At 35.8% G+C, this 12,082-nt stretch overlaps 1 protein-coding gene across 6 annotated transcripts in view; it reads left to right on the top strand.

The window, feature by feature from the left end:
• FAT1 (FAT atypical cadherin 1) overlaps nt 1-12,082 on the top strand; it is a 146,847-nt gene that overhangs the window by 87,434 nt on the left and 47,331 nt on the right. For all 6 annotated transcript variants that reach the window (XM_037831200.1, XM_037831196.1, XM_037831198.1 and 3 more), the window contains exons 4-7: nt 3,961-4,022; nt 6,753-7,082; nt 7,488-7,698; nt 9,977-10,116. In XM_037831200.1, coding sequence (XP_037687128.1) covers nt 3,961-4,022; nt 6,753-7,082; nt 7,488-7,698; nt 9,977-10,116 — 743 coding nt within the window. The remainder of the gene's footprint in view (nt 1-3,960; nt 4,023-6,752; nt 7,083-7,487; nt 7,699-9,976; nt 10,117-12,082) is intronic.

Genomic DNA, 12,082 nt, shown 5'->3' with positions numbered 1-12,082 from the left:
CTTACCTTGCCCCAACCCTCCTCCATCCTTCCCCTGACCCCTTGGGTGGCTTTTCTTCTTTCCTTGCTTAATTCAGTTACCATCTGCCATCACCTTTTCTTGCTTCCTTCTCTTCCTCCAATTTCTCCATTTCTACCATTGTATATTAGGATTTTGTTATCTGTTACCTGGACTCTATAGCAATAGACTTTTGTTTCACTTGCTATATATACTCTACTGCCAGAGTGATATTGCTAAACTCACATCTGACCTTGTTTCTCCCCTGCTTAAAGCCATCAAAGTTCAAAATTTCTTGGAATACAAAACCCTCAGCAAGAGCTCTAGTCTCCTCCCTCCCTTTTTATATGTGCCCTACATTCTAGCCCACTGAATGTTTCAAATATAGTCTTTGTTTTCCAGCCTTTATCCTTGTTTCTTCAAAACAAAACTGCACAAAGCATTTGAATGAATACATAAATGTAACTCCACCCACATGGGCTGTCTCACATTGTCTTTACCTACTAGCCATTTAATGTTTGCCTTTTTGTGCTGCTGCTTGAAGTCCATTTGCTCCTTTGAATTTTGAGAAGTTTGGAGATGGTTTTGGGTAGTGATTTATAAAAAAGTCAGAGTAAAATTGCATATTGAAACATTTTAGCTAAACTTACATTCCCTATTGTCTTAAATGAATTCTTTTCTAAATGTCTAACGTGACATTGAAAGGTTGTGAATTGTTTTTTAATGACATTAATCAAACACAGTAAAGTTCCTTAGTTGTATATATACTTATGGAGTATATTTGTAATTGCTAATTGATAAGAAGATATTGTATCTGCCTTATCAGTCCACCCACATTTATACTTGTACTGGTATACAAAATGGACCAAGGAAGGAAAAATTTTGAGTTTTTGTCTTGTCATTGCTATTTTTAATTTAACAGTGCTTGCAAAAAAGAAAGATAAAACACAAGGTTACAAAAGCAAGCACTTCCATACATGGTTTTTTTTTGCTTTTGCCCAATCTTTTTTCTAACGTGTGTTTTTGGGTCCTCTTAAATGAATAATGATTAACCATTGCTTTTTTTTTTCTTAAACTTCATCAAAGTCACACTTCATAGTTTATGGAGAGTTGAAATGCCATAATGTAGTAAAGTATGCAGTGTGTTGTGATTGGACAAAATCCCATTTCTGTGGGAAAAATTCCACTTTCTCTGGACCTTAGGAGAGCTAAGTTCTTCTCCTGGCTTTGTAGTGACTTTGTGATGACCTTGGACAAATTTAGCTTCTCTTTGGCTCAGGCTTCTGAGCTTTATAATCTTAAAGAAAGATTTTTCTCTAGTTTTGAAATACTATACTATTTTTATTATGTCTATATCGCTCTTGGATTTAGCAAAAACGTTGCAGATGAGAACAAGTGCTTAAAATGAAAGAAATGGATACACTTCTTAGGACACTTAATGCCTACAAGGTTAGTAACATGTATCAGACATATGGAGAAGGTATACTCTGGGTTTATTTTTGAAATAGGCAAGGGGGAAGGATTAGCAGGAACAAGACGTACAAAAGCACAGAGGTGAGAATGAGTATGACCTGCAGAATAATTCTGTGGCTAACAGCATGGTTGGAGTACGGGCTATTTGGATGGCATTTCCAGGTTGTTAAGCTCCCAGTGTGGTTGATTGCTATAAGGTAGTGAGTGCATCCCTTTACAGAACATCTATACTTTTCCTAGTGTTTTCCTGCTTCATTAGGAAATTTTGTTTTCTCTTTGGGGTCCATTTTATATGAAAATTCCTTGAGAAACACTAATTTTACCCTTTTTCTCAGAGAGGTAACACCACCTGATGTCAGCTCCACAGCCGGCCTCTCCCTGGTAAAGGCATCAGGGAAAATCACTATGGCCCTTTGATACAGGATTCATTTTGGTAGGGTTGTAAATCAAGGAAAGAAAGGTCTCTTTTATTCTGTTCAGTCTGAAATAGCTTACGTATTCTCCGCAGAAAAGTTATCGAAATTTGCAGTTTCTTCCAGGTCCTTGATTTATGAACCGTATTTCTTATTGAGATCAGTGCCGTCTAGTAGATCTTCCTGTGCTGTTGGTAATGTTCTCTGCCTGCCTTGTGCAGTCGCATAGCCACCAGGCACATGTGATTATTGAGCACTTGAAATGTGGCTAATGTGATTGAGGGACCTATTTAATTTTAATTAATTTAGATTTCAGTAGCCACATGAGGCCTGTACTGGATCTTCATCTTCTCTCGGTTTTAGTCACTCATTGCATTTACTATATATAAATATGCTGAACCATCTCTTCTTCATAAAAGAAATACCTTTTTCCTGGACCTGTCCTGCTCTCCTTCACTTCTTTCTCTTCACTTCCAAGCTCTTCTGGAGTATGTGGAAGATGTTCTTTCACCTTACATTGCACTGCCCTTGGCTTCTGGGACACTGGTGATTCCCTTTGGCTGATTGCTTCATAGGCTTCTTCCTGAGTTTCTAAACATTGGTTCCCCTAGTTTAATATGATTGCCCACCATTCTATTTGTTCTTCACAGACCTGCCATTCTCTTTATTCTTCATACTCGCTTCCCTGCCTGTGGTGTATCCTAAATCTCTGTGTCAGCCCCTGGCTGCTTCTCTGCCCTCCATATCTGTGCCTCTCAGTGTCTCAGGGCGTCACTGGCACCTGCACTACCTGTCTCTGTATCTGGCGCATCTTACGTGTAAATACTTGTTCAGTGGTTTTGTTAGCTGATATACAACCTAAAAATTTGTATAGTTTTCCCCAATGTTGGAGTGGTTTCTGTATCTTTGTTGCTCTAATACATATTTTTTCAATTCTGTTCTTCTATAGTTTTAAGAAATTCACATGTCTAGACATTCAGGTACTTTTTGAGTATACTAGAGATATAGTAGTATATCCAAGATATACAAGTGAGGCAAAATCTGTCCTCGTGGTTTCTGCTGTATAGAAAGGAAGACTTACATGAATGATGGTGATTCCCTGGGATGATGTTATGAAATAGAAGGGCCTGGAGAGCCCAGTAGCTGGTCCCATGTGAGGCCTGTCAAGGAAAAGCTCAGGAAATGATGTGAAAGCTGAAATGTGAAAGAGTGAATAGCAATAGGTTGTACCTGATTTTCAGGTCTACTGTGCAGGCCCATTGGACTTTGACCTGTCCATCATCACCACAGGCTGCAGATGATATTTCAGTGGTTAGGGCAATTTTGTTTGTTTTATATTTGGTGAAGTCTTAAGAATAAATAGAACAGATTTTAAAGAGCTTCTAGGTTCCAACATATGTTGACCATTAAACATATAGTTAATAAAATTAATGTTCCGGAGAGAGGGTAAAACAATAATACCCTAGTGTCGTAGCAAGTCAAGAAATAAAGACTGTGGAATTTCTTTAAGAATCATTTTTTTCTTTTAATAGAAATTAAGAGACTGTTGTTTGAGCAACAATACTTTGAAAATCACATTACTTTTTATAGGAATTCTTCATTTTTGAGGGTAGTTGACCTAAAGATAATAAATCATAGTCAGTATTCTGTTTTCCAATGGTCCTGTTTCATATAGGAGTTATTTTTATCAATTTTTAAGCATCCCTGGAGCAGTTAAAGGAAATACAGATGAAGTTGAAATCCTGGATAAACCTCATCTCAGTTTTTTAAAGTATTTCCTGACAAAATGTCATTGAAACAAACTAACAAATAGAAAATGTAACTGATGTAGGTTGTTCTTTATTAATATTCTGTCATTTATCCAATGTGTTTAAGAATCATTAAAGTGGAAAAGTGTAAAGTATTCTGTTGTTTGTAAATAAAATAACTATCTAAAACTCAAACTCCTTTATTAATTATTTTCTTTTTTGAGAACAGTTTAAGAGATTTGCTCAGATTTCCAATAGTGTGGTTTCAATTACAGTATTTTGTAATGGACCTTATTTTTGGGGATAAATGAACTGTTTTAATTTTACAGGCCTTATCACAACTACATCAAGGAAACTAGACCGAGAGCAACAAGATGAACACATATTAGAAGTAAGCATTTATTTCTAATTCTTTTTTAATTGTGAAGTGATAAAATATTATGTGAGATAACAATCCTGTTCACATTAATCAGTATTCATAGCTGTGAATATTTTGTTGTGTTAGTGACTGGTCATTAATAAACATTTGTGATTATAACTCAAGTTCCTTTCATCGTTCTCTTTCCGTCCCTAGGATTCACAGTCACCGTCATAAATTCCATTCTAATTTTTGCACTCTATACACGCATATACACACAAAGAATATACTGTAAACAGTATTATTTGAGTTTAATTTTCATTTACATAGTTGATATTTTTCTGCATGCCTTCTGCATCTTTCATTTTCCTCAGTATTATGGTTTTCTGATATGTTAATATTAATAACTCCAGTTCATCCTTTTTTGAACTGTAGTTAGCTTGTTTCCATTTTTTTACTGTTAAACAGTTGCATTGTTTATACTTTTTTAACCTATGAATTGTATAAAGTTGATGCTTTTTAAAAGTTTCTAAAAGTGGGTTTAAGTCTGATGTGCTCTTCTAAAATGTTCTCTTCTAATGAGGCTTCTCACTCTCATGGTTAATTTGAAATGCCTACTACTACTTAAGAAACAAAAGCTGCTTATCATTTACTGGTTGCCTTATTTCTGGCTAATGGTAAATATCTTGAAGAAGAAAGGATAGGAGTAATTTGAAGGAGAAAGGTGGAATGTGATGTGGATGTCAGGCCCAGTGAGATTGCTGAGTGCCATTGCCTGCACACCAGGAAGAAGCCAGGAGAGAAGGCAGCCCTTGGAGAGGGTAAATAGAGCAGACCAAACCCATGACCTCTATTGACATTTCTTTATCACATGTTAAAGGCTGGTGTTGATAATTAGAGCCAGACCTGGAAAAGGCCATGTGCTTTTGTTTAATTGTGAGTTATCTGTGCTGCTTTTCCATTCTACCATTATTTATAGTGGAGAAAATTCTATAATTTTCTCTTTATATGTTATAGTTCATAGGTCAGAAATGTCTCTGACAGTAAAATATTTGTGTTTTTATACCTATGGTAGTGTGTGTTTGTGCATGTGTGCATATGTGCGGGTGTGACTATCCCATCTAATAAAGATGGTTTCATAGCCCCAGTTAGGAATTTCTTCATGTGCTACACCTGGGTTTTTATTTTCATCATGATAGAGCAGAGGCAGTATGGTTCTTCAAGAAAATAAAAACAGTAAAATATCCAGAGCAGCAGGTTACAAAGGTTGAATTCCGGTGCCCCCCTCTTCCTGGCTGTAACTAAGTTTCATATTGTGTGTCTAACTCTAGGACCCTCTTTTCTCAATGAATGTCAAAGGTTGGGTAAGAGCAGGTACAAGATACCCAGGACTTGAAGCTAATGGATTAGATGTAAGGCTTTGTAATACTGTGTATCTTGTGCGTCTTTCTGTAGGCCTTTTATGGTGGTGATGTAGTTAAGAGACTGTGCTGGCATTGATCTGGCAGTCTTTTAAAGAGAAAGTTTTTTCCCACCATGTTAAAAGCTGTGAAACTGGCTGTTGATTAATCAACCCAAACTTAAGAGCAATTTGATGACAAATACTAAAAACCATAGTACTTGGTTCTATTTCATTTTTCTTCTTTTCTAAAGATCATATGAAAATTGATCAAAAGGATATTTTCTAGAGGTTAAATTTTTTTTTTTGTTTTATGCTGTGAGTTTGGGAAAGTAAATGATGAACTGATAGTACTTTAAGTAAAGTAGAGCGATTACTTTTCTTAAATACTCTTGACAGGCACCATCCAGATTCATTCACAGGTTTAAACAAAAGGAATTAAAACTACCAAGCTTCAAGAAGGAAATAGTTTCATGGGGCACTTCAGTCTGCATTAATATTTTTAGTATTTCGGTAATCTAATTTGGGAGGAGCTGGGGTTGTGGGTCAGGGGAAAATAACTATTCTTAATGTCATTACTTTTAACATACTGACTGCAGTAAACAGGTACATTGGATTTAAGGATGAATTGTCTCTTGTGCATATAGACACAATCACCAGTGCAGTCCTCTAGGATCTTAGATCTTTTTACCTAAACTGAATGCATGGATTATTTACTTAAAATGGGAGTTATTTTACATTCTTTTTACTGAAAATCTTATTTGAGTCAGTCTTAAATTTACACGTTCATGTCCACACTAGTAAGGATTGAAAACTTCTGTATAAGCCAAACAAAATAAAAGTGTGCTCAGTAGTATTAAAAGGTGTACCACTTAATATACAGTTAAAAATGATTGTTTAGCCTATTTTATTGACGGTGTTTAAAAATAACAGTTTTTTTGCATGCCGATTTTATTTTATAATAGAGTGTGTATTATTTTTAAGAGGTCTCTTATTTAAAGCAAAGCTTTTCATTATCTCTTCTCTGGCTTAAAACTGTTTGATAGCTTAATATTTTGGTGAAGTTCGCCTTATAGTACAGTAGTACAAGGAAGAGAGAAGTCATGGTGAGGAAAGAATAGGGGCTAGTGGACATTTCTTTCTTAGCTCTCACCCAGTTCCTTGAAGTCCACTATCTGTAAAAATGGGAGAGGTCTCCTTACCTCTTGACAGCACTGTTAGAATGAGAAGGAACGGTAGGTGTCACAGTGCTATGTAAACTGTAGAGGTTTAGACAAATGCCAATTATCATTAGGAAGAAGGTGTTTACTTTTTAAATGAATATTTAAAAAACATTTATTGAGCTCTTACCTTTAATAAAACAGGTTACTATCACAGACAATGGTAGTCCACCCAGATCAACAATTGCAAGAGTAATTGTGAAAATTCTTGATGAAAACGACAACAAACCTCAGTTCCTGCAAAAGTTCTACAAAATCAGACTCCCAGAGCGGGAAAAACCAGAACGAGAAAGAAATGCCAAGCGAGAGCCTATATATCGTGTTATAGCCACAGACAAAGATGAAGGCCCCAACGCAGAAATCTCCTACAGCCTTGAAGAGGGAAATGAGCACGGCAAATTTTTTATTGAACCAAAAACTGGAGTGGTTTCGTCAAAGAAGTTTTCTGGAGCTGGAGAATATGATATTCTTTCAGTGAGCTAAGATCTTAGTCTTTGAATTCCTTATATGCTTTAACTCTGTGAACCTAGCCTTGTATCTTTTCTCTTATAACTTTATCTCTATTCCGTAAGTAGATTTGGTGTTTGTGATCTAACAATTAGGCGATGCTTGATAATGTTTGAGAATTATGGGTTGCTTTTCTCTCTTTAACTTTAACTCCAGTTGCTTATTATTTATGTTGTGTGTGGTCATGAGGAGGTTGCTCATTTTATCAAGCATTAAACACTTGGACTATACAGATACAAATATGAAATGTTTGTAACTATCTCATTTTAAGATCAAACCAACTTATGCTTCAGCAATGAGATGTAACTGATGGTTGGCTAATGGTTATAACTTTTAAATACTGTTTCTATCCCTTCCACACATATTTTATAGATTAAGGCAGTTGATAATGGTCGCCCTCAAAAGTCATCAACCACTCGGCTCCATATTGAATGGATCTCAAAACCCAAACCATCCCTGGAGCCAATTTCATTTGAAGAATCATTTTTTACCTTTACTGTAATGGAAAGTGATCCAGTTGCTCACATGATTGGAGTAATAGCTGTTGAGCCCCTTGGCATACCTCTTTGGTTTGACATCATTGGTAAGCATTCCTCATTTTCATTGTCCTTGTATAGGTTAAACTAAGAAGAATCTGTCTGGTTTTCTGGTTCATGTGCACATCTTGGGCTTTTAAGTTGGGAATAAAGGTCAAGAATTCACTTTAAATTGCTGTAAGTTTGATCACAAAATTTTTCACAATATAAAACATACATTAAACCTATTTAAAATAGGAGTTTCTGTCTACCGTATCATTAATATAAAAATGAACTTTTATTTTGAAAATGCATCAAACAGTTAAAGGAAAACCTAAACATTTTAGTCCAAAAGCACAGCTTCTTAATTTTTACTTATTCATACATAACATATGGCACATTATTATTTTTAGTGACTATGATTTAATGTTTAAAATAGCTATGCCTATGTGAGTGTCACATGTCAGTATTTATAGGTAATAAGCTTGCAAATTTTGATTTGTATAACTGAAAAATTATAGTGTCAGCTATGGCTCTTTGGTTTTATTTACTTCAGATTCAGTAGGAAGCAGGGTTCACAGATTAAATCACCCTGTAATAAAATTTACATGCCTAAGCCAACTCTTTTCTCCTCCTCCTCCTCTTCCTCCTCCTCCTTTTTTGTTACTGAATTTAGTTTAAACATAGAACATATACCCTATTCCACCATACGCCAAAAAAATTCACATTATATTTTGATATTTATTTTTCTTGCAGTCTATTTCTTCACAGTGTTCAAATTACAAATATATTTACGATCAAAAGTGCATGCTGGGATTCATCTCTATTTGGGATTTTGTATCCCTTTTCTCTCTTCCGCCCCCTCCCACCTTACCCCCACCTGCTGTTTGAGCAAGGTGAGGCTAATGGGACACCAGGTACATGTGGTACGGACGTTACCTCTTGGACTTTCACACCAGACAGGCTGGCTCTTTTCCCTATTTTGGTCATAATATCAAATTATTGGACATAATCAATGCCTATGAAGCTATTACAATTTAGTTTTAACAAAGCAATGAGATTGTCATATTTAGCAATCATCAGAATAGTTTGTTTGCTTTCTCTTCACTTCTTTCACTTTTCCAGGTTAACAGGTTGCTGTTAGTGCAGTATCTTACTTCACTGCTTGCCATTTACTGTGTTTGGAACTGGTTTGATTGATTGCTCTTCCTTGTTCTGTGCTTGCCTTTCATGCTTGCTTGCTTCTTTTTGGCTGTGCCAGGAGACACACTTGCTAGAGAAGTTTTTTACATCTTTCAGATGGCTTGTGACCAGAACTGTACAGCAGAAGGTATCTGCTGAGATCACATAATTTGCTTTCAGATTATGAGATCTAAAATAAAAGCATTGACTTATAGAACTTTTTAATTTCCAGTGACTAGCATTCATTGTTTTTTTCTTTTCGTAATGTGCACTGGTCTCTCATTCCAGTTTACAAACATGTTGATTTTAAGACCTCCCTAGATCCTTTGTTTTAGATTTGATTTAAGACTTCGTGTGTATGTGGGTTTTGTGTTGTTTTTGCTTTTGGTTAGATTTAGTGGTAGAACTTTGTCATGACATTAAGCCTTTGTCTTCATTCCATCTCATTTCATGGTTATAAGTATCTTAAGTTCAATGAATGTGAAAAGTGAGTCACCTCTGATTACATAATTATGTTGGAATGGTAAATATCGAGAATATAACTGACGAAGCATTTGGATCATATTAGTAGGATAGAAACTTTTTAAGCATGGTGTTTTTGACAACAGTGGGAACAAATTTCTTTTTAAATTGTTTAGGAAATGCCAGGACTAATTGAAGCTAACTGCCACTGTTTTTTTTTTTTTCCCCCCAGAGCTAACGTTTGTTTATAATTATTATTTTATTAGGGCAATATGCTTAAAGTCCAACAAATATTTTTTGAGTAATTAAAAATTTTGAGTGGCCAACCTTAATGGTATTTCAATGTAGTTACTGAGATATAGGTTAAAAAGATATCCAGAACCCTTGAAAACGCACATTGAAAGTAATTCATTGATAATATTAGCACTGTTTCTCTGTTTTCAGAGTTCCTTTCTGCCCTTCCACACAGTTAGTAACTTCTTTCACGTTTAGGGCTCAGCTTTGCCTTCCAGCATAATAAGTATTATCTTACTAATTTGCCACTCTTTTCTTGTCTTTCAAAATGATACCTTCTTGGAATCATCATGATAAGTGAACTAAATGTTTCTTATTCATTGCCATTAAGTACTAGAAAGCCACGAAATAAATGACAAGATTTTAAACATGTGACCTGTTTTCACTCTTCTATTTGTCTTAAACTAGGTGGAAACTACGACAGCCACTTTGACGTGGACAAAGGCACCGGAACCATTATCGTTGCCAAACCCCTTGATGCAGAACAGAAGTCAAACTATAACCTTACAGTAGAGGCTACAGACGGAACAACAACTATACTTACTCAGGTGAGTGAGTGGCCGAGGATGTGTTTGTCAGAGGAGGCATGAGGTAACACTCTGATTTAAGAATACCGATTGCTGTGTACCAAAAAGGGGTCCAGAGACAATAGAAATAGCTGATTTTGCCCTCTGAGGTTCTAGAATCAAAAGTTAGTATGTCGATCTAGCTTATGCATATCCATAGCAAGGATTTTTGTTATTGGAAAGGTAATTGGTTGGAAACCCTGATTTAGGTTTTGCATGTAATAAAGCTATTTTGAAAAGTTTGATGGAAGACTTTGAAAAAAAAAACAAAACACCACATTGTTGTTATGCCATCAGAATCTTCTCTTTTTAAACTCATTTTTGAACTGTATTAATTGTAAAATATACCACTGTTGAGGATAGATTGTCCAAGTCTTTTTAATTAAAGCTGCTTAAAGTGATTAATCTTTTAAATTACTTTTCTGGGTTGTTCCCACCCTTATCTGTCTTAACTAGGGCTGTGTAAATTGGCTGATAAAGTTGTTCTGGTGATCCCATTAACACCTTTGTTTGTTCCTATCTGATGATTAAAAGATGGCCAGAATACTGGGATTTCACATTAAAATTTTAAAACCCTATACGTTTAATTTCATTTATCTTCTTTGTTAGTGATTTTCTTTGATTCTTGGTGTAGGCTGTTTGAGATTTGCCAAAGGAACATTCCTGGAAAAATAATCACTGTCAAGTTGCAAAAGGAGGCAGAGAGTCATTCATTCATTTATTTAACAAATATTTGTTGAACACTTGTCATGTGCCAAGTGTTGTTCTGGAAATTGAATAGCAAGAAACAAAATGGGCAAAAATCCTGCCATTTTAAAGCTTACATTAAAGTGATAGATGATAAAAGTTTGCATATAATCTGTTTAAAATTATCTCCATTTATTTTATATTTGTTAATTATGGTACCATATTTGTATTGTATTGCTTTTTGTCTTTATCTTTCTGTGATTATTTTGCAGTAATGGTAGATTTTAAAAACAACAAAAAAGTCCCATGTGTTCTTATAATTTATAGTTCAGAGTTTTGCTAATCTGGATAAGTACTTTAAAATGATCCTATCGTAAAATAATGTGGACATAGTAGTAGACTAGTACATTTGCTTTTGGAAATTCTTTGCCTTCCCAGTTTAGGAAAGGGTTTTGGGTCCATCCTCCACCTCCCCCTAACCCCCAGCAGACACTATTACAAATACCAAGCTATTACAGTTTTAAGAAATGGAATTCTGAACTGTTTCAGTTTCCATCCCAAGGATTTCAACTATAAAATTGTTTGGTTTCAGAGAGGGTCTTGCTAGTAAAACAATGCTATAACCTGAAGGCAATTTAAATATAAAATATTCTGAGACCAATTATGCACTTGCATACTTGGTTTGCTTCTGGTGAACTTAAGTCCATCTTTATAGATATGTAGGCAGAGATCGGAATCAGACTGCTTTTTCAGAAAAGACTTTTGGGGATGTTGAGGGGGGAGGTTTCCACGGGTCTTTCTTTGGGAACAACAGAACCTGCTGCTACTGTTTGAAATAGAAGAGAGGAGAGTGCTAGAATGTATGGGAAATGGCAAGAGAAAAATCAGGAGATGCAAATAATGTGAAGCAGTGATCAACACATTTGCCTGGACCAAGTTGAAGTAAGAGAATTGGGACGGCTGCTTCTCTGGAAGCCCAGAGTAGGCTGATAAGAGGGCTAGGGCAGACTCGGTTTACCTTCCTTCTCATTGGTGACTTAGAGGGGGCCTCAAAAGTAGATAACTGTGGTTACAGTGTGTGCTTATTGTGTCCAGTGAACCGCCAGTGAGTCCACTGGTCTTGAGATGCTGTCCGCTTCGTGGCTGGTTTCCCCGATGGGGAATCCATCCTGGAGAAGATAACCTGCATGTCTGCCTAAGCACTGGAGCTAAAGGGAGGACTATTTAGGAACCACAAATGGAATTACTTTCATCTGTGTAG

Source organism: Choloepus didactylus, chromosome 3, assembly GCF_015220235.1.
Source record: "Choloepus didactylus isolate mChoDid1 chromosome 3, mChoDid1.pri, whole genome shotgun sequence".
Lineage (NCBI taxonomy): Eukaryota > Metazoa > Chordata > Mammalia > Pilosa > Megalonychidae > Choloepus > Choloepus didactylus.
This window is presented reverse-complemented; position numbering and strand designations above follow the sequence as displayed.